The sequence below is a fragment of the Fukomys damarensis genome, unplaced genomic scaffold, assembly GCF_012274545.1.
Source record: "Fukomys damarensis isolate Sample0158 unplaced genomic scaffold, DMR_v1.0_HiC HiC_scaffold_4, whole genome shotgun sequence".
NCBI lineage: Eukaryota > Metazoa > Chordata > Mammalia > Rodentia > Bathyergidae > Fukomys > Fukomys damarensis.
Window position 1 is genome coordinate 11,781,218 of NW_022900916.1, and position 27,147 is coordinate 11,808,364.

The 27,147-nt window shown below is 39.0% G+C and overlaps 1 protein-coding gene across 1 annotated transcript; it reads right to left on the reverse strand.

The window, feature by feature from the left end:
* Window positions 1–249: 249 nt before the first annotated feature.
* Slc26a3 (solute carrier family 26 member 3) lies at window positions 250–26,100 on the reverse strand. Its single transcript, XM_010634081.1, has 20 exons — window positions 25,970–26,100; window positions 25,327–25,466; window positions 24,014–24,124; window positions 23,374–23,543; window positions 21,137–21,301; window positions 18,893–19,045; window positions 18,242–18,324; window positions 15,160–15,307; window positions 14,935–15,048; window positions 14,760–14,837; window positions 10,978–11,073; window positions 9,854–9,960; window positions 8,712–8,781; window positions 8,531–8,623; window positions 7,793–7,888; window positions 7,238–7,471; window positions 5,569–5,623; window positions 2,128–2,270; window positions 1,941–2,006; window positions 250–273 (listed from the first exon to the last, which is right to left on the reverse strand). The coding sequence occupies exons 1-20, from the start codon at window positions 26,098–26,100 to the stop codon at window positions 250–252; spliced, it is 2,277 nt and encodes a 758-aa protein (XP_010632383.1).
* Window positions 26,101–27,147: the final 1,047 nt, after the last annotated feature.

Sequence of the window (27,147 nt, forward strand, 5' to 3'; positions counted from 1 at the left end):
GCTACAAAAATACATATAAACAAAATAATTTTTTTCGTAAATCTACAAGGTATGAAAATGAAAATATTTACATAATTTCATACTAGATATGTGAAAAATATACCATGTTAGAACAATCTCGTTCCAAAGTTTGAAACATAATTCTGTCAAATAAAAATATTCATACAATGTATGAATTTATCAATAACTTTCTGGGTATAAAGTTGTTCTTCATGTGACAGATGAGGATCCCTCTGAATTACATTTTTATTAGAATTTCGTTTCAATTGGTACCTGGAAGGAGACAGAAATTTCTTGGTTAAAAAGATTTGTTATGCCTCTTTCAATAATCATATCCTAGGAGACAGAATATAAGAGTCATCAGTAAGTCTTTTGCCTTGAATTTTATAAGACATTTTCCATTGCTACTTAGCACAGATCCATGAGTTGTCATGTTTAATGTGTGTGTGTCAGAGACTTATTTTAACTTAACCAAGATAAAAGCCAATGTGTTGCAGCAATGTGCTTCTTCACGAATCTCTCAGAGTCCACACAAGTTCTTAGGGGCCGCATGTGCTGACCAGGCACATCTGGCTTTTCCTTCCAGGCACTACTTTAGCCTGGCCACAACTATGGACTAATCTTCCTCTTAGCAAAGCCAGGAGCTGGCGTTAAATGGTTCTTCTTTTCAAGGTGAAGAAGCTAAGGTTTGGCATGGTGCTAGTTATATTTTGTCTGTCTTGGTTCTAAAGTTTGGATCAGACACCAGATTTCACCACTGTTCTTATACTTTATTCCCTCACTTGGTGACAATTCCAAATCCAAGTGCTGGGGAGAAGGTTTCTGGTATGAAGCTTTTTTTAAGCAAACAAGCAAACAAGCAAACAAACAGGGTACACAGGCAAGGCGCTGAGTTTGGTTTTCTCTGGAAGCCAGTGCTGGGAAGCAATGTCATGGAATATGGGCTCTCGTCTCACCTCAGGTCTATCTAACTTTCTCAAATGACCTTTTCATTTGGTATTTGCCACGTGATTATCGCTCTTTGGCCTAGGGTTATCTTATGGTCTGTGTGCCTGCTTGCCTGCCTTCCTCTCCTCTGCTATGCTGTCCTCTCCTCTCCTCTCCTTTCATTTTCTTCCCTTCTTCCCTCCCTTCCCTCCTCTTTCTTTCCTTCTCTTCCTTCCTTCCTTTTTTATGGTACTGGGGAATTGAAACTAAGACTTTGCACTGATGTACATCTCCAGCCCATTCATTCATTTATATATTGAGACAAGGGCTTGCTAAATTACTATGTTGCTCAAGCTCAGCTCAAATTTGTAACCTTCCTGCTTCTGCCTCCCATGGTTCTAGGATTGCATGCAAGTGCTACTATGCCTGGCTGGTTCTTTGTTTCTAATCTACGTCCCCTTTTGCTATTCTTTGTAATGTAAAGATATTTTCTTTGTATATTTTCACAAGTATTGAAATAATGAATGTGTGCACCTATCATTTATCTGCCCTACAACAGAAACCTATTTTAATTTGAGATTCTGCTTTTCCCAAATCAGAGACATTGTCTTAAAGGACTGAATGTTCTAGAAATGAATGTTCTAGAATGAAATGAAACTATCTAGTTAAATGATTAACTGTGGGTTCGTTCTAGCAAGGAAGGAAAGGAGCGTAATGCCGAGCTAGGCAATGTACTAGGGATTTCCCATGCACCTCACCATGGGCATAGGGAGGTGTTAGTTTCTCAGCTCCATTACTGATTCATCTGTAAATGGAATTTTTTTCTTTTACTAGTATGCTTATTTTTCCCAATTCCTTAAGAAATTGGGTGTCACTATTTCAGTTTTCTAGGGATGAGGGACAGAGGCTTAAAACAAGTCCCGGGCTCTCTGATGATTGATGAAACCTTACTGCTTTTAAATTTGCCTTTACTGTGATGTCTGGATGAAGGTAAGCCTGTTAAAGACTCTTACCTGACAGTCCCGATTACGTAATCCTCCATTTGTATTTACAGTAAAGTCAGATTTCTTTTCTTTTTGCTGAGAAGAAAGAGAAATGAAAATACAGATTAGGAACCAGTTTTCTAAAATGTTGAAATACAAAGGAAAATTGAAGAAATGCAGATGATTACAAATGTGAACATCATCAAAGAGCCCATACCTGGCTGGGATTAAACTTTGAAGTACTGTAATCTTTCTTCATCAAAATGTGCAAAACAGCATCATGGATTGTTAAGAAAAATATTGAGTCTTTGACTTCATCATCAAAAAATTGACACCGAGCAAGCTTCTCTATGAAATCATCTGAAGAGAGGAAAAAACAACCATAATGTGTAGGAAGAAGTAACTGTCTGGTCACACAGTAGTTTGAACATAATAGTTTGAAACTGCATTTGCAGATGTGCCTTCCACTGACATCTGGTGAAGTATCTGTGAGTTGCAATGGGACGGTACCTATACCTACGTATCTTTGGGGCAGTATCTTCTGGGATGAAAGGGTACCTCTGTAATGAACATATACATATGTCATTATCTAATGTCAAAAGGAAAAAGTTCAAATGAGAAAACCTTAAGTACTTCTTGGGAGAAAATTACTCAATTTTTATTTAAACAGAAGCCTAGTGAGTTAATCGCCCTACTTCACGACTGGAGCACCAAGCGCGACTTATGAGTGAAATTGTGATGCTTCCCAAATTGAAAGCATGCTCTAAGATTCTTGATATGCTGTGGTTTTTGATTGCCAGACCTATTACTTTACCAGTAACTTCACTGTACCCCATTTTCCCAAAACTGCTACATTTTATCAGAAAACATCTCCCTGTAGGCACTGAGCAACACTTATTTGCACAGATCACTCAACCAAACACGACCTCACGCGAAGTTCTGGCTGAGTAATAAAAAGGGTCAAAAGGTAAATTGAAGCTGAATCTTCTCTCCATGGGTATCTATCTGGGAAGACTTGACTGAGGAGACAGCATTTTGTAATTCCTAGGATTTGGAGAAAGAGGAAGAGAAGGAATAAAAGCACAGAGGTGGTTGAAGCAGTTCACAGGCAAGCTTTCAGCAGAAGGGTGACTAAGAGAAAAGGAACAGTGATGATGTTGGTTTGACTGAGAGGGATGCCAGGCAGCAGAGGTGGCAGAAATAGACACTTTCCAAAAGGTCTGGGGTGGCCTGGTGTGGTGGCACCTGCTAGTAATCTCAGCACTCTGGAAGCTGAGGCAGGAGGATCATCATAAGTTCAAGGCCAGCCTGGGCTACAAGGTGAGTTCCAGGACAGCCTGGAATACATTACATAGTGGGACTTTGCCTTAAAACAAAACAAACAAAAAACAGGGAGAGAGAGAGAGAGAGAGAGAGAGAGAGAGAGAGAGAGAGAGAGAAAGGGAGGGAGGCAGGGAGGGAGAGAGGGAGGGAAAGAGGAAGCAAGAGAAAAATATCTAGGATAGCAAGAGGGGAAGGAATAAAATTGTTTAATAAATTAAGGGGTTAATGAGATCAAGAGAATTTTTTTGTTTTTGTTTTTTTTTTTTTTTTTTTTTTTTTGGGAATTATTTTTTTTTTTTTTTTGTACTGGGAATTGAACTCTGGTCCTTGCACTTGCAATTCAGATGGTGGAACTACTGAGCTAAATCCTCGGCCCATAAGAGTATATTTTTAATTTAAGCAACATTTAAAACTAGAGTACATTTTTAGATTTTAGGGATAAAAGCCAGCAGAGGAAAGATGAAAGGTACCAACTCCTGCCTCGTTGAGGGACCTATGTACCTGTTGTCACCTCTCCCTAAAATGCTCTTCCTTAACATGCTGTCCAAGTCGCTCCCACACTCCATTCTTCTCCACTTGCTTATCACATTACTGGGCCTCCCTGACCCTCAGTCTAAAGTCACAGCACCCCACTGCTCTATGTCTTTTAACCCTCTTTGTTCATCACAGCACTGTCTGGAATATGGTCTTCCCAAGTGACTGTTATGCTCAAGAGGGCAGGGGGCTTATCATTCATTGTTGTATCCACACCCAGAACAGTGCCTGACAATAGGTGCTAGGAAGTCTTTATTTGTCTGTCATGTTCTAGGAACTAAGCAAAAGACAGGGAAGGAAGTAAACAAGACCAATCACTGCCCTGGAAGGGATGCTAGTCTAGCAGGAACACAGTGAAGTGCACAATAATGTGATGTGTGTTCTGCGCAGCAAGCAGTCTTGAAAACCCAATGTTTTGCCTGAGGAAGGAGGGAGGTTTTCATAGTTTTTGTTGGGAAAATTCCTGGAGGAATTTTCTGGCTAGAAAAAATGAGATGTGATGTCATTCTAGGGACAGACAAGGATACAATGCATGAGAATAGCCTTCCAAGGACCTGGGTGAGACAGGACAGGGTGTGGGTTAAAGTATAGATGGAGAGAGGAAGAGACTGGTATAAGAGGAAATATTTCTAGGGCCCGACGGCTCCCTAAGTGTAGAGAGAGGAAGAGAAGAAGAAATTAAAATGATCCTGGGGTTTCTACTTTGGGAAATGGGGTGAATAGTAATAGGATGATTCAGATGGGACAGGAGGAGCAATTTAAGGAGTGAGGGTCATATTGTTTTGAATGTGTATATCTGAGGGGCCCAGGGCATCCAGAGAGTTGAGGACATGGGTCTGCAGCTCAGAAGCAAGATCTGGAGTGAAGGTATACTTTGGGGACTCATTAACATGAAGATATGTCTAATATGTGGGAGATTGACTAGAAAGAGTCCGTGGAATTAGAAATGTAGAATTTAAGGTTGAAGCCAAGGGAATTATTGCCTGCTAAGGGCTGGGAGAGGAGCCAATGTTAGAAACCAAGAATCAGAAGTTAGAGATGAATCAAAGGAATGGGCATGTACAAGTCAGGGAGGGAGAGGGTCTCAAAGACAAATGTTGAAAGCTCACGGCTGTAATCCCAGCACTCTGGGACAGGAGAATTGCAAGTTTGAGCCCAGCCTGGATAACTTAGTAAGACTGTATCTAAAAATTGTAAAAATTGATGTAATTTTTAAAAGGGCTGGGGATGTGGCGTAGTGCAAAGACCCCGAGCTCCATCTCTAGTACTGCAGAAGGAAAACAAACAAGCAAACAAAAACCAAAACAAACAAACAAACAAGAAGCCCAGACAAATGTTAAAGAAAAGCCAAATATTCAAGTAGCTCAACCGGGAGGAGGCTGAAATGTAGGTGGTTAATCTTGACACACTGGACATCACTGATAACCTTGACAGTGGTGGCTTCACCAGCAAGGTGGGGTGAAAGCCAAGTTGTTAGGGAGGAATGCAAGGGAGCTGAGGAAGTGAGATGGAAAATACGACCACTTTTTCAGCAATTTCAGAATGAAAACAGTTAACATATTCACTCCTCGATGCTTATTACATTAGAATTCAAATCATAAAATTCATTTAATTACATATCAACACAACTAAAACACAAAGATGCTATTTCCATAGGAATTTTTATTGGCTCAACTACAAACTCAAGTTCTTTCCTGGTGGCCATATAAAATACCTGTCCTCTGGAAAGCCTGTCTACTTTGAGCACTGGCAGTGAGCAAACATGATAGACAGAACATAAAATAAAAATAAAAGAACTTACCGTCAGTTCCAACTATATACACTTCTACATTGACCCTTATGAAATCTTGCAGGATCTGTCAAAAAGAAAGTTCATCTATTTAGGTGACAGATTTGCTTGTCATAAATGTAAAGGAAACTACCATAATTATACTCATGAGTGATGTATTACTTTTGAAAAGAGGTAATAGGAGAAGGAGACACGAAAGTTAAAAACAAGACTCCATATCAGAAGGAAATAAGCCCAGAGGGAAGAGCCCTTCTCAGAAAGCAGAATGATCATTCTTGGGACAAGTATTATAAAAAAACATTCTGCCTCAGGCTCCTAAAATCAACTCTGATTTAATTTTAAAATTCTTTAGGGATGATTGGGACTAGAATTTTCTATCTACATGAAAGTGAAACAAAAACCAAAGCAAAGCAAAACAAAACAGTATGGCCTATAAGTCATTCAATGCTGCTGTCCACAGTGACTGGAGGTATCTAGCATCTCTATCCTGTTTCCTGGGCTTTAAGGCTTACAGAAAAGGTCAGCAGTGATATGCGTAATATTACATAAGGTTAGAAATTCAGCTTTCACTGTTAATCAGGTTAGATGATCATGAATATTGTATCATCACCGTCATCAATAAACTCAAAATCTGCAAGGGACTGAGCCAAGAATTAGGGTTTAAAAAACTAAACTAAATTTAAACTAAACAAAAACCTGTCAGAGTCTCTGTCCTTTGTGCTACTCTGCTATGGTTTTTAAAGAAAAGTATGGGTATTTTTTTTTTCTCATGGGCTAAACTAAGGTGGTGGTGGGGGGAGCAAGAAAGAAATGTTTAAAAAAAGCAAGAAATATTGAAAGTCTGTGATGTTAAACAAATTTTAAAATAAGCTAGAAGAAAACTAAATTGCTGTGTCTTCTAATTTTGTGTCCAGTTAACCCATATTTGATAGATCTTATCATAGATTAGCTTGCTTAGGCAGATTTCTGTGAAAAACCTGAGAAAAATGCAGAGAAAGGCAGAATTTCTTAAATTTTCTTTATATCTGCAGGAAATAATTTATTTTAGAAATGCTGACCAAACTATAGAGAAAGAGTGGACCACACCCTAATTGTTCAGTTCTGTTTTTCAATCACACGTGATATTTATTCTTTCATACATCTATGTTTTAGATTAGATATATATTTGAATAGCCAAGTGAAATTCATCAGGTTAAAAGGGATAAGGACAAAAATGAAAGGTTTCATTTTTTTTCCAGATCATCTCTGATTTCAGGATAATTCACATACAGTTTTTGCATTTGGAAGCACCTGGGCTGCTGCTCTGATTGGATAGGAGGAATGTCAGCATAACTAGCTACTAGCAAGTTTAGCAGACAGTGTCCTAAATTTGGCTGCCCTCAAAATTGTGTGCAGTCTTATTGAAAATGGATAAGGGGAAAAAATGAGGACCAAGGCCTGTCATGTAAAGGTCCCAATGATGAAACTGTACTGTACACCTAAAATGTACCAATAAACTCAATGAGAAAAAAGAAAGTGCACTTTTAAAGAGTTCGCTGGATGCTCCATGCACTCCACCTCTTTTATGAGATAGTGGAAGATTAAAGTCTACTTCTAATTAAGTGTGAGTCATCTAAAGGGTAAGTACAGTCTTTACTGTTAGTTAAGGATTGGTTGTTTTCATTAAGGAAAACCAAATTACCGCTTTGAGACCCCTCATGGAAGAAACGTCAAGAAAGGAAACTGCTGAAAAATCGAGAATGAGGCTGTGGAGGCTGATTTTGGGAACCACAATGTCGAGAGGAAGATCGGCATTCCAGTCTATCTGGAAGGGCAGATCGGCTGTATTGATCGGCTGATCTAGTTCTTCTATCTGGTTGTTGTCTAACTCTTCGTCGGAATCTCCGAGGCCATCAGCGGTGCATATAAATCCTTTCTGCAGGAGAGAATAACAAATGTAACAGTTCCAACTGTGAAAAACAAGTGGGTCCAGGGTACTGGGGGAGCTTTTGAGCACAGATTCAAAGTCGGTCAAGCACTGGAATTATAGACACTTGTATTTCACACTTAACCAAGCCAAGACAATAAACCTTTGAGGTAGACCCTCAAAGAAGCCCTTTAAAAAATAACATATTTTGAACACCTGGAATATATTCTTTATCTGGCATTTCATTCAAAGGAGTGTAACTAACACCCTGAGTTATAGTTTACTAAGCTTTTGAGCTATAATGCACGGAAAAGTGATCAGGAAACTCACAGGAGTCACTTGCAGCAGGCCTCGCTTCTGCAGTTTTCGGAGTTTCTTCAAAGCTCTGTTCCGCTTGCGTAAAATTCGAAGTGGACTAAAGCCAACCTGAAAAACCCACTGCTGTGTTAGAAGAGTAGTGAATATTCTGTTATTTACATAGCATAATTCTAAGGACTAGCTGGGATGGGTTGAGGGATAAGGATACATCATAGGGATATTTGTGATAAAATTGAACACTTGGTTTAAAAAAATACCACATTATGTCAGACTTAGGGTCTGCATACCAAATTAATGTTTAGGGCTCACAGCAGCCCCGAACAAGGCACGAAGTAGGCCAAAGGGCATATTTTGAGTACCGAGCTTTTGTTTCTTAACTTTAAGGACTGCTTCCTGGTCATCTTTACCAGCACTCTCAGGATTTATTGTTAAATATTCATTTGGAATTGCCACTCTGAATATCTTCAAGAATGCAGTCAAATACTGAATGATTCCCTGATATTTCTGAAGTTGATGCCCAAAGAAAATCTATAGGATGATGTCTATTAAAACTCAGCAGCTTAAAATCTTATGGTAAATCTTTTTTACTTGATAGCAGAATTTGATAAAATCTTGCCTATTGGGCCTCATCACAATCCTGACATGATCCAGCCTCAATATATGTGAAGCCAATGACCTTCTTGCTAAAGTGACCTTCTTGCATGTTCCCAGAGAGTAGAATTAAAAAAGAAAGTTAACCCCAAACCTTACAGCATCAGTAAGTTTCTGCTTAAAGAAACCAATGTTTGCAAAGTAGATTGGAGATGGACATCTGAAAATTTTCACTCCTTCCGGCTCATACATCTAAAAGGCAGAGAAGGGGTATTTGTGGCAACATTAGATGCATATTGATATCACTTAGCAAGTAAAGAGAAAAATGAATCCGCCTTACCTCAGAATAATCTTTTTTATTCTTATAGATGTTGCTTCTTCCAATATTAGCTAGTGTGCTGCATTTGGGACTGTAGGGAAACAAATCAAAACAAAACAAAAAACTTAAGCAAATCACTTTCACATATTTGTTAGGTCTATAAAGCTAATACTGATTTTTTTTCGTAGCAAGTCAACACAAGCTCCTTTTGTCCTTTTGTAAAATTTTTGGGGAACCATCATGCCATTAAGACCCAGACGGCAAGCACTATATTATACTTATCTTTGGGTGCTCACAGAGTACTAAATCAGTGCCTCCAATCTATGACCTCACAGTTTACAAAGCACTTTCCAAAATCTTGTGCCACTTTGAATTCCAACAGTTATTCAGTGAGGTAAGACAGTATGCATACCCAATTGTGTGACTGAGGATGTAGATAAGTAAAAGGACTTTCCTGTATGACTATTCAGTGTGACTCTCTGTTTAATAGGTCCCCAGTAAAGAATTTAATAAAAATATGCCTGAGTAAGAGTGTAAGAGCAGCACCAATGTATTTCAATGGAATGTAATCCATTAGTCAAGGGAACAACTTCTGTTCTAGAACATCTTAGTACCCAAGGAGAATTCTTTCTCCTTGTAATCACACCATGCAATCCACCACAGAGTAGCCATGTGGTGGTTACGACAAAGATTTAAAAATTAGGAAGATGCTTAAACTGGATGACAGTTAAGAATTCTAATATTCTGTGGAACTTTAGGACCTAGAGGGGCCTTTGAAAAGGTCTGTAATCTCCCTCTATGCTTTTTAAGCTGGGAGTGCAATTTAGTGAGGGAGAGCCCTTCACTAGACCTGGAGAACTCCAAGATCTCAGTATCACATTTTTGTGTTTGTCAAGTGTAAGGGCAAAGACATGAAACTGCTCAGAGCAGAATTACTTCTGGTTTACAAGTAGGCAAGTGGATTTCTAGGGTTTTTTGGAGCTGGTGTCAAAACCCAAGAACAGGTTTGTCCATGGGTGGGTGCTCCCAAGCCAAGGCTTGAAGTGAACCACTTGCGGAAGGGTACACTGGCCAGTGCTGAGAGGTATGCGTGCCCATCAACCAAACTACTTTTTACTCTTCTGATTGGGCAAGTCAGGCTGCAGGGCACAATGAACACTCACAATTGGGTCCTGAATACGATGGTTAAGAGCTGAAATGCCACACTTGCTGCCAGGCCTAACCCAAGTCCCAAGACAACGGCAAAGATGAAGGTCATGATCCAAATGAACTGTGAAAAGAAAGCAACACACACACTACAATGTGCTCTAAGTTCAATGTCTTGTGTCCAGAGATACAAGAACATGTGAATTTCTAGGGCCAAATGCAGGGGTTGAGAAGTTGTTATCTTGTGCTAGGATCAAAATACCCAGGAGGACACCTGTCTCAAGAGGTCACTGCTGCAGGCTGGGTTCTCGGCCACAGAAACATAAGCAAGTATAAGAAAATCAAAAGAGACTCTGTCCACTTCTAGCACCATCCCTGAACCAGTTAAGGAAACTAGATTGGATCCATCTGTCAGAACAAAAATTCTACTTAATGAATAGTAACCTATTCATTAAGATCAGCCAATTAACTAATAGAGGTTATACTAAATTTCACTCTTGATCTGTTGATTTAATTAATGGCTACTAAGACCCTGCATGCCAAAAGGGTATTAAACGCTCGCTGCTCCAATGGTCTATAGGGAACAAAAGGAAATCAAGTGTAGGTTATTACCTTTTGCTCTTTAAGCACCATAGACTATGTTGACAAGCATTTCTACACTATAGACTTTGACCCTGAGTAAATTATGGGCTCTGCTTTTCATAGCAAGGCATGCTGACAGCAGTGGGGAGCCTTTCCAAAAGGAAGAGCATGTCCAGAAAGAATGTTCAGAATTTAAATTCTTCACAGATTCTCTGGCAAATCACACAGTATGTAACAGAGAACAGAAGCAATATGTACCCTAAAATCCAGAGAGTTTCTATGGCATTTGGGATGACTGCAAGAACTCTTATGAGAGATCTAAGAAAGTCATGCATTAGTGTTTTGTGAAGTATTTCCTATTTGTAAGAGTTCGTCCTTTTAAATTCGAAGTCCAGAGAATGATCATTTAAAATGCCAAAAAAAAAACAAATAAAGATAATTTTGAACAGATGCATAGGAACATAATTTTACAGTTTGCAATATAAATCTGCATTTTTACATCAGCATTTAACTCCCATTCTGATGAATCTCTTTTTCCAATACTATGGCATCTACTTACACAGTCATATTTATCCTTTTTCCATAATCTGCCTATTTCAGCAAACTGCATCAGCATTCCCTTTAAGTTCCCAAGTGCTAGAGCTGCCAGGACAGACTGTGAAAGACATAAACACAAAAGTTAAGTTGATGGAATAAACCATAAAGAAGCAAAGGTGAAGGATGCAGGTAAGTGGGTCCTCTCGCAAGCCTCAAAGCATATCAAAAGATACACTCTTTTCTTTTTCTTTGTTGATTTTTTTCAGCTTTAATTGAGTTTATTGGTACATTTTAGGGATACAGTACAGTTACACTCATTGTTGGGATCTTGTACCTCTACATGACAAGTCTTGATTCTCATTTTTTCTCCTTGTTCCTGCCCTCCCTTCACCCTCTCCTCCCCTCCCCATCTACAAACACTTTTTTTCCATCTTTTCATTATCTCACATTTTTTTCTTTTCCCTTTTTACCCTTCCCCTACCCGTCCCACCTTCCCTACACCTTTAGCTCCTTTCTTCCCTTTTCTCAATGTCAGTAATCTCATTAGGATCTTCTGTATTATTGCAGATTATTCACACCAGAGAAACTATTTGGTATTTACACATGTGTGGCTTATTTATCTCACTTAGGAGTATATCTTCAATATGTATCCATTTTACAAAGGATACACTCTTTTCCAGTGAAATGCTAGGTAAGACTCACCAGCACTGGGACTCTGACCGGTCCCCCTGCATGAGGTTGTCCCCACCACAGTCACAAGGGCTGAACTACTCTTTGTGATTATGCCATAGATGAATTGATGGCATTTAGCCTGAGCCTCAGGACACAGAAAGATCGTAAGGCCTAATCACTGCAATATATGCGTGCCAGTCTATGTGTCTATTTATGAAAGTTGAGGTGATGGAAGTTAAACCTTTGTGAAGAAGATAGCTTGAGGTCCTGGAATGAGAATTCACATCTTTGGTGACGACCAGCAATCAGGCCATTCTGTACGAAGCTAACAATCACAGAGAGGCCAACAACGACTTAAAGCAGCCTCTCTCTGTGGTATCAAGCATTGCATCTGTCTTGTTCCTCTTTTATCCCCAGAACAGACCCTGGCAAATGCACATTATCCAACAAATGAGTGGATGTGCCCCTCTGAATGATCTTCCTCACGAACTCATAAATTAAATCCCCACAACACAACCTTTTAGGAAGCCCCGGTCCAACACCACTGAGTAGTACATTCATTGAAATCAGCCTGCCTCACATCCCTTTAGGCTTTGCTTTCACACGCCCAAGTGCCATTGTTGGTCTTGCTCGATTTGTGATAGTTAAGGTGAAGCCTACTAAGTACCCTCATCTTGTTTGGATTTTAACACAGTGGTAGGAACGCTGTGCCCTCTTCAAGCCATTCCCTAAGGAGTGCAGTCTGGAATTTGTATACTGGCCGTTCTCACACCAAGGAAGTCCAGCATTCAGTGAAAACCCAACATAGCTTTTTGTTTCATATCTTAAAGATTGTTCAACTGATCGAGTATTTTTAATTTTCACAAGTTACTTTTAGATATTAATATCCAAGCTGTTATTTGATTCATTGTGAGATTAGAGCTCATTGTTCAGGAGAAATGTGGTTCTAAAATAACTTTAAAAAGGAACTTGCATACAAATGAATGCCAGTTAAAAAAGTGAGAAAACTGTCTAAAGGCTATAATCTCTAGTACCATACCAGTTAATGTCAGTGTACTGGTTTTGATATTCTAAGAGAGCTATAACCACATGGTAGCTGGTGAAGGGTTTATAATACTCTATACAATAGGCCTCCTTTTTTTGCAGGGCTTCAGTGTAGGAATAAAATGTGTCAGGTGCCACCTGTCAGAGACATTTTTTCTATCAGGCATTATTTCCCAGCTGGCCAGCATTCCATGGAACAATTCTAAACAATTTACCATGCTATAGTATACAATAAAGCATTTTAAAAAGTAAATTTTAGAGGACAGCACAATAAAAAACTATAGAAAAGAAAGAGGGATCATTTTACCAGAAACCTGTTGCAATTGCCATAAAGAATTAGATATGTATCAAATGCATACAACTCTGCTGAAACTTAGAAAGCATGCATTAAATAGTCCTTATTAGTTATTATAATGGGCTATTTTGTCTCCATGTGATTAAAAAAGAGCAAAGTTGCCATTCAGGTAAAACAGGTGACATTCCTGACACAGTGATCTAAAGAGAACTCATCCCATGAGTTCTATTGTTTTCGTACCAGGGATAGAACGCAGGACCTCCGGCTTGACAAGCAGGCACTGTGCCACTGAGCTAAATCCCCTACCCCAAATTCTTTATGGATGGTGCTTTGGTTAACATCCTGGACAATATCCTTGAGTGTAGTTTATTCAGGAGAGAGATGGGCCTTTAAATGGAAATTGTTTCTTTAGTGTCTCCAAATTCCACTTTTTTTTTTTTTCGTGGTACTGGGGATCAAACTCGGATCCTTGTGCTTGGGAGGCAGGCGGTGGAATCACTAAGCTAAAACCCCAGCCCTAGTGTCTCCAAATTGATGAGGGCTAAGTAGAACCCATATTTACACCTGGAGGCAGCACAGTTGGGTTGTTCTCTGTGTGGTGCATTTATCTTTATCAAGATATACACTTTTCTAATTCTTTAGTGGTGATTCATTCCTTGGCTTCCATCCATTCTGGAATCAGGAGTGTAATATATGGAGAATACTGTTTGGGAAAACATACTCTGCAGTGCTTAAAGACACATTTTCCCAATGAGGCTCTTTGGGATGAACATATGGGAATTAAATTCACATTTGAGCTACCAACCAACATGGAAAAAAGGCCTAGATAACAACCAAAGGACATCGGCAGGGTATATAATATCTCTATGTTGTCTGTTGTCAGAATTGTAGCTGTTTATATAATAGCCTTAATAATATTAATAATTTTAGTTAATAATATTAATGACCTGCCTCAAGGACTTCATATACACTTAATCTTCACAGCTACTTTGCCTAGTGGGTGCTGTTGCCTCCTTCTTATAAAAATGGAGAACTTGAGGTTCAGACAAGTTGAGTAGCCCCAAAGCACGGAAATGCAGAGCCATGGTTAGAAGTAGGTCTACAGGGCTCCTGACCTATCATTTTATACCCTATGAAATCATACAAAAACCACCATGAACAATGTACTTGTGTTTACCATCATCTGGCTTCCTAGAGATCTTATATTTTTCTGGGATCTGGTGATACATTTTTAATCTGGTTGCTAGAGCAATTTACACACATTAAGCTAAACCCTTACAGTAACAGACGGGAAGGAGGAGAGAGGCGAGCCCTGTGCTGGCTGTCTGCTCCCATCCTGCAAGCCTATAGTGTTGGTTTGGGAGTCAAAGCAAACGTCTAGGAGCTGCAGGGTGTGTTCAAGAGAACAGGTGGTGTGGCTGGTAGCACCATTCTCTGCACTAGATAGAGGGCCAGATCTCATCAGCCTGCAAGAAACTCTTAGTTCATCCGTGTTGGAGCTGCGGAGCCAGGACACTTCCCTGCTTAAACATTAATTATCTTCTGCACTACGCACATGCACAGAGTGTAGTAGATAAGGTAATTTGGGCATCAGCATTCCTAACATTCATAAAATGCTGCCAGGGCAAAGGAAATGTTTTCAAGTCTTAGAGTTTGGCTAAGGAGAGTACTTGAAAGTTGGTTTTTACCTCATTTCCCCTCGTTTCATTTGTGCTTTCAGAACTGCAGAGCCAGGGCCCTTTGATTTATCACCCCAATGAGACAGAAGTTACCCAAAGGAAGAAGAGGGCTACCTTTTGTAGAGGTTGCAGAAGAAATCCAATGGCCACAATGACAATCAGCACGATGACAGCAGAGAGAATCCCAGCAACCTGTGAAGACAAAATATTCTCTTCACAATCTGCCCTCTCCCCTTGGCTTGGGTGCCCAGTCATTAACACTAGGACGGCAGCAGAGACTTCGAAGTACCTGCGTCTTGCCACCTGTGCTCTCTTGAACCCCAGATCTGGAGAGGGCGGTGCTCCCTGCAAATCCTCTGAATGCTCCAGTGAATATGTTACTCACTCCCAAGGCTATTAACTCCTAATGGGAGAACAAGGCGGAAACATTTTTATAAGCGTTCTCTTTTAGAAGAATATTATGTGCACAGATTTGTTTAAAGTCACCTAATGAGACCGTGGGTAGCTCATTTACCTGATTACCATCAATAGGATAATCATATTTGAGGGAATAGACACTGGCAACAGAAAAGGCCACTGCAAAGCCCACGATGGCAATGCCGAAGCAGTCTCCGATGGTCTCCTGGAAGATCTGTGCATCAGGTGTGATAGGTGACTCAAATCTGAAATTGAAATTCAGCAAATCTCCATGTGACCAACTTGCTGATAAATATACATCATTATTGGGCAAATCAATAAATGAATGTAGTCTAGGCTGAATTGTATCTCAATTTAGAATATAACTCCTGAAAACTAAAATTTTCCATCTTATTGCTACAGAGCAATGCTGCCTAGATTTGATGAAAGACATAAACCCAGTTCATTGATAGTGGTAAGGTGGACATGATTTTGTAGGATGTGCACTTATATCCTTGTAGGCTCCGTACAAATTGTCTTAGATCCCCATTATTGTTATGATGGCTTAGGAAGCATTACGCACAATGCCTCTAGTACTTATCCATGAATGAAGGCTCTTTGAGAAAACACAGTTCTGAGACAATGAAAGCAAAAAAGTCTCCATCAATATCAATACCTTTCATGGAAAACCCCTAACATCTAAGAGGTAAACCTTGGACTTTCCCCAGAACTCCAGGGAACTGCTAGAACCAACCATGGCCTGAATGGAGAAAGAGTTTTAGTTAAAAGTAACAGGGTGTCAGAGCAATATTCACCCCTAGGGGATACTCTGTGCTTATGCTTCATGAGCTTAGAATAGTTAAATATATTTACCTGTTGTGTTATAAAAAGTACATGTATCTCCAACATCAGTGCCCAGTTCCTATAAACATGAGTTTTTATCTAAAATTCATTGGAAGTGGCTTAATTGGATTCAGTCAACTCTTTCTGAACTCCTCTTCCATGTTTTCTGACCATTTTTGATAATAAAGGTTCAGCTTCAATATGAAGAATTACTAATATTCCATACTCTGCTAGCACCAGAAATTGGAGCATTACCTTGGAAATGTGTGTATATATATAAATATATACATTTATACACATATGTATATATATATATATGTTTTTAATTAAATTAAATTAAATTTATTTATTTATTTTAACAAATCTGAGAGCCAGGGATGTAGCTCAGTGGGGCCTTCCCTGCCTGGCAAGCACAAGTTGCTGGGTTCCATGGGACCCTACCATTGTTCTTTGGTTTTGGATTCTGAAAATCATAGAGACGAGTGTGGAGATTAACAGTTCAAAGGCTTTGTTTCCTGGCTTAGCCACTCACCCTTCCTGGGTTACCCTCCCTGAAACACAGTATCCTTGTTTATTCTCTTTTCTTCATAGTTCTGTGGGAGGATCAATAAAAATGTGAATACTATTTAACATTCTGATCTGTTAGCTATCATTACAGGATTTCTCTAGAATCTAAATATATCCTCTGTGTTTCTTTTACTGTTCTATGAGCATTTCCTCTTGGGAACAGTATTTATACCTAGTATGTGTGAGACCTCACAAAAAATTTCTAAAAAGGCATATAAATTAATAGCAGATAAGCAATGATTTATAATTATTACCTTCCTGTATGAGTCCATTTGCAAGCAATAGAAATCTAAGATGCTCGCTTAATCATCACTTAGAAAAAATAGAAGGGTAAAAAAGCACATCAAGGACCTTATACCTAATTTTGGTGCTAACTTAATAATAAGAGCAATGAATATTGAACCTTTATTGGAGACCACACACTTACCATGTCACAGTCATCGACTCATTTAATCCTTATAAGTGTCATATGTGAAAGCTCTGACTTTCTATTCTGTTTTTATAGCCTACAGTGTTGAGGAATTTGCTTAAGATCTGGAAGTCAGCCTGATGTCAGTCTCAGATGCTTTCTCTGTAGAATGTGGGTGCTCACCTACAAGGCCACCTTGCCTCTCTGCAGAGCATAATGGTCAATCAAAGTAAGCTAGTCCCCCGCCCCGCACACACATTTGTGCAGAGAGGTCCAATGACATTTAAACTGTGTTTACTAAATAAGATCTCTAGGATTATTTTTCAGTGTTCTGGGGTTATGATTTATTTTCAGAACCCTTCTGCCTAACAAAACTTTCTTTGAGTTTGCCTTTGTTTACTTATTTTTCAATGTGGTTTACATTTCATAAGGCATTTAATAAAACATAATCACTTCAAGTTACAGGGTGGAGGGAAACCCTGACAACCAGTCTTTCAGTTCAGCCTGGTTTCCATTTCACAACTTTTTAAGTTAAAATTGATGTTTGCAATTCATTAAGATGAATATATGAAGATCTGGTGATAAAAAAAACATTTTTGTTTAAACTGTGTTATAAATTTGGTTATTTTAAGTCAAAAACCTATATGAATGATGATTTCTGGAATTCTCAAATATTTGTTAAGCATTGGGAAGGGGAGTGGTTATTTATTGGTTGATTGATATAGGAAAATAATCTTTCCTCAGTAAGTTGAAAAAAACTGATATCTACCATCAGATCACAAAGCTGGATCTCTCTTCTTAATCCAGTAAATGTAGTGGGATAAATTTTCAAGTTCCTTATACAAACCGGGCTCCCCACCCTTTTTGCTGTCGCTTTGGCTTTGTTTTGGATTTGATCGTGAGAAAAGAACAGAGTGTGCCTACCTGGACTGCTCGAGTGGTGTGCTGGTATTTCTTCAGGGTCTCTTTTGAACTTTCAGAACTTGGCTCCAGTAACCTCAATCAAAGCACTACATATTGTTTATAGTAATACATGGACAAGGAAATCTGATTTGTTTGTGCTTCCTTATCAGGACAAGTGGTTTATTTTGCCTGGTTTTCTACTCTCACTAACTTTTACTTTCATGTGAATCTTTGTTTGCCTGGTCTGTGAACTCTTCCACAAAGAGAAACTTCCCAACATTAACAGTAGTATTTTCTGACATTTATAGTTGCTTCCTTGAAAGAGGGTAGCCTTTCTTATGCCTGTAGGGTGCTGGGGTGTGGGTGGGGGGCTTCTGAGGAGGGCTGTGTACAGCTACTACTTGTAGTCTATTGAGTGCTTGAGCACTATATAACTAAACTCATTCTCTATTGGCACCAGTACAGAAGACACACTTACCCTTGTTTCATATCCCCGATCACAGACACATTAAACCTGTGTTCGAAGTCAAAGCCATAGGATACACCTGTTGCAATCACAGTCTGTAAAGTTGTAAATTATCTAAGTTAGAAATGTGAGAATCCATTAAGAGTCTCACTTTGAAAAAAACAATCCCTTTTGCAAAACCCATCCCTGGCTATATTACATAAACATTTCCAGCCAAGGCTTCATTATTATTATTATTTTTAAGAAGTCTTGAGCTGACTCTCACAGCTCTTCAGTGGATTATCTGGTCTTAAAAATCTTGCTATTCTTATCTTCCTTGTCTTTTTTTTAAAAATAACAGCTTTGGTGAACTAAAATTTGCATACTCTATATATTCAAAGTATATGATTCGATAGATTTCAGCACTCGCTGACAGGGTGGAACAACCATGACCACCATCAAATCTAGATCATTTCTGTTATCCCAAACAGAATAAACCCCAAATTGCCGTGTAAGAGTAAGTTATTAAATTCTGAATGAAGAGAAAACCATACTAAATATGATACCCACAAACTGCAGAGTTGGGATATGGCTCATTAAGCCTCCTGAACTCCAAGATGGTGAAGGGTCTTCAAAATCAAAGCACTAACTAGACTTTGAAAAGTTTCTAAGATGATCAGTTACCATGATGAGTTCAATGGGGATAGGCACTGGAAGTTTTGCTTTGAAGCGCTGATTTATTTCTTTAACCACAAATACAATAACTAGGATAACAAGGGACGTCACAAGGTCTGCGATGTTAGTCTTCTCTATTTGGGTGAATACAGACTCCAAAACCTACAATTACAAGAACACAAAAATCTTGTATTAATGTATTGTATTTGGATGCAATGTTTATCTCCAAATAGATAAAAATGAACAACGAAGCAAAGGAGGCATGGGGAAAGGCAAGTGGGAATTCTCTGTTCTGTGACTGTTAACCATGAGTCAGGGAGCTGTGGAGGTGAGTGTGGGGAGGTGAGAAGCGTCACCTAGCAGGGTATGGGTGTAGGGATGCTTCTGTCATTTTTTCTGAGATGCTTTTTGGCTAGTGTCAAAAATTTTGTTGGTTACTTTTCACATTTTTACAACAGATCTCATCTGTCCCCAGGTCTTTTTGGCCATTGATTTTTTTTTTTTTAATTTCACGACCATCACTACTGTTCTGTCCAAGGAATAACTTTTAATCCCTGATAGTTTTCTTTTTAAAAAGTGTGTATCCCCTTGAATCTTGGTCTTTTTCAGGTCTAGACTCCTCACATTTTTTAGCTGATTTGCCAGACCACTTTTAGAAAGTGGTTTTCTACTAACTGCACTGTGTACACACTGCCTTGCTTTATACAAGCCATTGGAGTTCCATGTTCATTCTGTCCAAGATAGCTCAAACAGGCCTAATCTGAATCCCAATTGCTCCTAGAACAACAATCCACTCCTAGAGTAGCTCTGGATTGCAGTGAAAGAGTGTTTGCTCTAATTTGGAGCAAGTTCTGTCTTAGACTCCTAAAGACTGTGTGGATAGAAGTACTAAGGACACCATTGTTTCAAAAAACAATGGGAATCCATTGTTTTGTACTGAGCTCCTGCTGTAAGCCCTGGTAGACCAGACTACACCAAAATAGTTGCTTATGCTAAATGCCACGTAAGCAACCTGAAACTTTAAGGAAGTAGACACATCCTGAAATATAACAAGCATTTTCCTCCTGAAAACTAGATTCCAATCTAGCTGAGTTTAGCTTAATAAGGTAGTTTCCTGTTCTTTAACTTGTACAAGGTGGAGGTGGGCTAGCCAGAAGTAAGCAACCATTAGCCAATCATTTTTTCTATTTTTGTGCTTTCTTGTTCCTGACTAACCAAATTCATTGTTCTGCTATTTCCCAGTGAAATTTGAGACCAAATATATCCATCCATGCAACCAAATGCTCTACCCCTGAGCTATACCCCCAAATAAATCAATTTATGATGGTGACAGAGAGTAACTCCAATGCCCAAAGTTTTGGTCAATGTCTCAAACTGAAAAGGCTAACAAGAGAAGAATTAATCTGGCCTAAAGTTGCCTCTAAAGCTGAGAATTAATTTGACCCAAAGGCTTTTCCATATGTAATAACCTAATATGATGCATAAACAGACTAACCCATTTTTGTAACAAGTAGCTGCATTTCAGGCAATCACAAGTGGCCAATTTGTGACAGACATAGTCCAGTGACAGACATGAGCTGTGACCTGTCAGGGCATCTCTGTAGGTTACTTCCGTTTTCTATATATCACTTCCTTTTTGCTGGCTATACAGGTAACTGGTGGAACCTGTGGTGGTGAGGTGTAACATTCTGAACCATTTTTGGTCCAGATTTCTGCTAGATTCTATAATTGCAAATAAAGCCAGTCAGGATCTGCAAAACTAGGTCTGTTGTACTTTTGCCTTTTCACACTCCTGCTTTGCATCCTTGGGAGGAGTGAAGAACCACTGTGTATCTACCAGTTGCTTGGTTTCACGTGCTTTATAAATAGGGACACACAAAGGACTTTCAAATTTCAGTTTGTGACAGACCTTCTTTCTGAGAAATAGGGAAACGTTTTAACCTAATAGGCAAGTTTCTTTCAAAATAAGGTTTTGAGAAAAAATTTAAAATCTCAGGACAAAATAACAAAACTTTTTAATAATATCCTTATTTTTCATTTTCAAGCAAAGAGTCAACCCTAAGAGAAATTTTATTTGATCGCTGCTGTTGACATTAGCTGTATGGTAGATGTGGTTGATTTTCAGTGTTGATATCTTTTACATTAACTTTTTCTTAATATGGGTCAATTTTACAACTCTGGTGAAAGCTGTACATAGGCCCCATATTGAAGGAAGGCTCTCTAAGAAACACAAAATGAATTTCACGTACTTACTTTGAAAATCGAGAATGGGTCAGTGTGTGCAGGGACTGTCAGCTGCAGCATAAATTTGAGTTGGGAAACCAAAACGTGAATGGCGGCAGCAGTGGTAAAGCCACTGATTAGGGACTCCGATAGGTATATCACTACAAATCCGATCTGCAGAACTCCCAGGGCCAGCTGGAAAGAGGACAAAAGCCTTTGTTAGTGTAGATTAGTGGTACACTTTGGCAAACTGAAGGATCAGCAGTTAAAATAATTCAAAGATGTAAAAAGTTCAGCCTTCATGTACAAGCCTTGAAGAAGCCGATATCTCGACCTCCTAGAACACCTCCTATTCAGGGTTTCTGCCTCTCCTTCCCTCCCACCCCACAAGCACAGGTTGAATGTTGTATGATGTTCAAGTAGGACATAACTCCAGTAGTCCCCAGGAAATATCAGATTTACACCCCACTCCCATTTTTCGGTTGGCATCCTTGGAAAACTCACTGTAAACTTTAAAGCAAACTTTATCTAGCATCAGCCTCATAAACTTGCTGATGTAATTTTGTTACACTTTCTAGCTGCGGTAGCATGCATGGTTGAATGCCCATTCATGTTCCCTCAAACAAGTTGCTCAACTTGCTTAAGAAGTGCATAACTGCACACTGCACATTAGAAGTGCTTGGCTGTAGTTGGAGGACAATGGTGGTTAATTCCCAAAGCATAAGTGTCTTGCCATCAGATGAAATGAATGGATTCTCCTCTCCTTGGATAGTTGGCCTCTTTCCATGCATGTCCCCAGAATACAGATAGAGTCTGTGGGTTCCATTTCTGCACAGAGGTTCAGCAGTGTGAACAACTGACCACTTGGTCTGACAACAGGGTACCCATTTATGACCGTGTAACAACTGATTTTCTCTTTCTTCAAGAAATGATCTTAAACAATAATATCACTAACCATAAACTTGGGCAAAATTTTGAAAAGTCCATGGTATTTTTCGCTGTTCAAAATGATGTCAGTATTATGGTTGGGAATGAGGCTTTGGGCCCCACTGTAGTCTCTTTAGTTTCCCCCCAAATCTCTGGCATGGACAGGTCAAAGGGCAAAGTCCCCATGGCTTCCAACTGTAACAGTCATTGAGGAATTAGGAAAAAAAAAACATGTCTAACACCACTAGTATCACTACTACTTGTGTGTACTTATATTACATGACTGCGCCGATCTGGGGGTATTTTATTGAATTAAGCATTTTATTCCTTACTAGTAGTGCCTCCATGCTTCCACTATTTCTTCTGCAGAGGGTGATATAGAAATATTGTGAATGTTTAAAGTAAGAAAATGGCAGGGACGAGGGGAAAAAATGAGAATCAAGACCTATTATGTAAAGGTACAAAATCCCAATGATGAATGTAACTGTACTGTATACCTAGATTGTACCAATAAACTCAACAAAAGGAAAAAAAAATAAAGTAAGAAAATTGAGGGCCAGGGATTTAGCTCAGTGGTTCTATCACCTACCTTGTAAGAGCAAAAGCCCAAGTTCAATCCCCGGTACCAAAAAAAAAGAAAAAAGAAAAAAGAAAAATTGGTTATGGTAAAATATTCATTACTATGAAATCCCTGAAAATACTCCCTCTCATTTCCAACTCCCTTATTCCATCCTCTTTCATGTCTTTATGAAGCGTGGTTTTAAAAATATAGTATTGCAGCTGCCCAGTGTCATCCAATGGAAAAGTAGGCTCTAAAAGACCTTATGGTGTTTCCCTGTCCACTTCCTTTACTGGAGCTCTTCCCCAAGGTCAAAAGGACCATGGCAGGTAAATGTTTTAAATTGATTCTGGACACTGAGGTGGCCGCAACAGCTCAACTGAAGGCACTTATGAAAGAGAACTCCCAAAACTGCTTCAGAAAGTGGCAAGTTTGACAGATAAGTATATGCAATGTGAGGGGCAGTATTATGAGGAGGACTCACAGCAATGTCATTCATTTGCTGTAAAAATTTTCTTTATTTAAACACATCATTTAAAAAACTTTATCACACCTTGCATCTGGACCCACATTCCATGTTTGCAACTTGGATCTGCCCCCCGCCCCATCCCTCTGTGTGTGGTGAATGATCCTTCTGACGTTATTTTCTATGAGCCCCTGAAGGAGGACACAAATAAAGGGAAAATCTGGAAGAGTAAGTATTGGGGGAAGAAATAAACACAGATCTGTACTAGTCAGAACAAGTGATTGCAGGAGGCCGATTACATGAAAAAGTGCTTACCTGGATGATTCCAGAAAGGACAGTGACTGATGTTGCCACCAACAACTTCCTGTCCTCCAGTAACGAATCATTACCTATTAGGTTACTCGAGGAGTCTGTAATGCTACTAGTGTCTGAGGCTAGTCTTGTAACTACTGCTCCCACCATCATGCTCAGAACAGGAAATGGACCTGATTAACCAAGGGGCAATTGTAGTTAGTATGTATCATTTTTAAGCATAGTTGTCTTCCTACCACAAAATAGCATATAAAAAGAATTCCATGCACTGGGGATATAATTCAGAGGTATATGCTTAGCATGGGTGACCTTGTAACAACTGATTTTCTCTTTCTTTAAAAATGATCTTAACCAATAATATCACTAACCATGAACTTGGGCAGAATTTTGAAAAGTCCATGGCAATTTTCACATGGCCACTGGATGTGGCCCTCAGTTTGACCACCAGCACTAACATACAAAAACAAACAAACAAGAAAGACTGCCTTGTGTAGCCCAGCTCTGCTTCCCAATCCCAGTGCTAATTCCTGCAGAAAATTATGGCTATTCTGTATTATGGGAAATTTAGAATTGATAATGTGTGGCTAAAAGAATATATGTCAAAAAGCAACATGAGCATTCATCAGCCCAGTAGCTGACTTACCCACAGATATGTGTTTAGAAGTGCCCAAGAAAAAGTAGGTTAGAACTGGGAAAAAGGCTGCATACAAGCCATATCTTGGGGGGATGGTGACCAGCAGAGCAAATGCTAAACCTGTGAACACACAAGCAAAGGGATCCTTATTTTGTGCAAGGGAATTGTAGTCGTTCTCATTAGGGTCTTCTGGTATTTGAGACTAACTCTTTAAATAAAGTACTTTATTAACTCAAAATGCATTAAAGGTGTAAATATCAGAACTATAAGCACAAATACAGAAAAAAAAATTTTTGTGACCCTGGATCAAGAAATAATTTCCTAGAAATGACACTTAGAGTTAAGGAAAGGGGGAAAATAAATAAATTGACATCATTGAAATTAAAAAATATGTACTTCAAACAAGCTACCAGGAAAGTGAAGTAACAACTCACAGATCGAGCTGAAAATATCAGAAAAGGGCCTAGTACCCAGCATATATAAATAAGCCCTTGCAACTCCTCAATAAAAAGATCACCCAGATTTTAAAAGGGCAAAAGGATTTGAATAGCTATTTCCCCAAAGATATATAAATGACCAATTAGCACAGAAAAATATACTTAATACCAATAGTCATTAGAGAGATACAAATAAGAACCACAGTGAGATCCCACTTCATACCCAACAGGGTAGCTAAAATAAAAAAAAATATACAGAACAGAAAGCACTGAAGATGTGAAGAAATTTAAATCCCATCCACTGCTAGTAGCAGTGTAAAATGGTGCAGCTACTTTAGAAAACAATTTGGTAGTTCTGCAAGGGATTAACCTAGTGCTACCGTATGACCCAGCAATTACTTTCCTGGAGATATACCCAGGCCCTCGAAACCTGTTCACACAAAAAGCTATGCACCAATGCTCACAGTGGCATTATTCATAATTTTCTCACACAGGTTCATAATAGCGTTATTCATAATTATCTCAAAGTATAAACCACTCAAATGTCTATCAGCTGAAGAATGAATGAACAAAATGCAGTCTAACTATAGAATCGAATATTATTTGCTACAATATGAATGACTCTGGAAAGCAGTACGCGAAGGAGAGGCGCGGGGAGGAATCCATGGAGACAGAAAGTTGTTGTCAGGGAAAGGAGTGGAGATGGGAGGAGAAGTGACTAAGGGTAAGGGATTCGGCAGGGGTTTGTGGTGGTGGAAATGGTGGTATTAGACGGACAACCTAATGAGGCCTCGAATTTGATCCCTGGAACCATAGAAAACATAACTAAACCCACAGGTGAACTTCACAGTATGTGAGTTGCATCTGTCTCTCTGTAAAAGTTACCTTGAAGTACAGCCACCAGCCCTGTGCTGATACCAGAGACAATGTCGCTGAGCAGCCACTCCTTCAACCGGTAGGCTGGCAACCAAGAGGCTATGGGGAGCAGAGACAGGGCAATTCTCTTGGCCTTTTGCACGGAACAGCTGAAAACATCAAAAGCCGCAGGTTAGTCAACTAACATCAAATTTTAAGTTTAGCATCCAATTGTGCGGGGAAATTTGGTTAAAATGATAATAGATTAAAGATTACACTAGCAATTTAACTCCCACTCATGTTAACCTCTTCACCCACATCAACTTGTTTATTACTAAAAGATTTTTTTTTTTTAAAGAAAAACACCAGCTTTTCCTTAGATGGCATAGAATTCGTCATTCTCAGCTTGAGGTGTGCAACATTTCCACTGAGAATTTGCCTCTGTCCCTAGCTGTGAGTTCTGGTTTGGAAAGAGTATGTCAATAGCTGAGCTGTTGCTCATTTTTGGACACTACCTTTCCAACTCTGGCAGGGAGGAGGGGATTTGGAAACCGAAGATAAAAAGACACTTTGAGCTATGGAGTAGAGCCAGCAAGGAGAGCTGAAAAGCTAAAAGATTGAGGATAAAGTACTTCATTACTTCCTTATGCCAATACCTTTAAAAAGATCTTACCTACACCACACTTTCAGATGATCCAGAAATGTCTTATGACGTCTTTCTTTCTTCTTGTGGTCTTCCCCAAAAGCATTCACAGAATACACTGGCCTGGCCACAATGTACTGATTCCCTATGGGTTCGATCATTTTGTTTTCTCTGGTGGTGAGGACAAGTGGAAGACCTTTGGAGCTGCGTGGTGAACACTTCTTATTGCCTTTTGCAGGTTGAAATGCCTGAAACCGAACAGAACTTGCTTCTTAAATAACTCAGAGATAATGTGATGCAATTTACAGATGAATGAACTCCGAACTGAATGTTACCACCTTTTGAGATCAAAAGAGGCAAGATTAAGGGACCTGGATTGTGCTTTGTGACAGTGCTATCACTTTTTTTTTCTCTAGTGAGCTGGACACAGGTCCTTTGGGTAAGTAAACAAAGCTTTTTATTTTATTTTATTGAAAAATTGCAAAAAAAAAACCCACCAAACAATAGAAATGGACTGTTTACTAATCAGTTATTTGCTACTTGTAAAGTGAAACCATCTGATTGACTTTTTTTCCTAGAAATGTTTCCAAAGTTATAGTTTTGCATTAATGGGACAGATTAAAAGTCCATTCATTGCTCCTAACTCCAATCAAGTCTGTCTTAATGTACCCATTGTAACTTTTATAACACCTTATAAAATGTTTTTAACTTGTGCAATTCAAAGATATTGTCCATTTATTTTTTTTTTCTGGGAGTTAGAGTTTTACAATTTATAGTTGAGGAAATTATGACCCAAACTGAGTATGACTTGGTTACCTACTTCACAAATGACAAGGTCCTTTTTAAGGAAAGTCCTTGGGCAAATTACTTAACATCCCTCAGCCTCATATATTTGGAGTAAAGATACCCAAGTTCCACATGGCCATAGAATTAAATGAAGATGTTTTCAAAGCATCTACCCTTGTGTCTCTCACACTGTAAGTATTCATCAAATGATAGCTATTATTGTAATGATTAGCATTCTCTGCTTGTCTAAATGTTTATTCTTATCACAATACTGTTTCTATTATACTTAGAAGATCAATTTTTCTTTGGGTATGATGGCACACACCTGTAATCCCAGACTTCTGGGAGGCTGAGACGGGATGATCAAAACTTTGAACTGAGTCTTGGCAACTTGGCAATTTAGTGAGACCATGTCTTAAAAT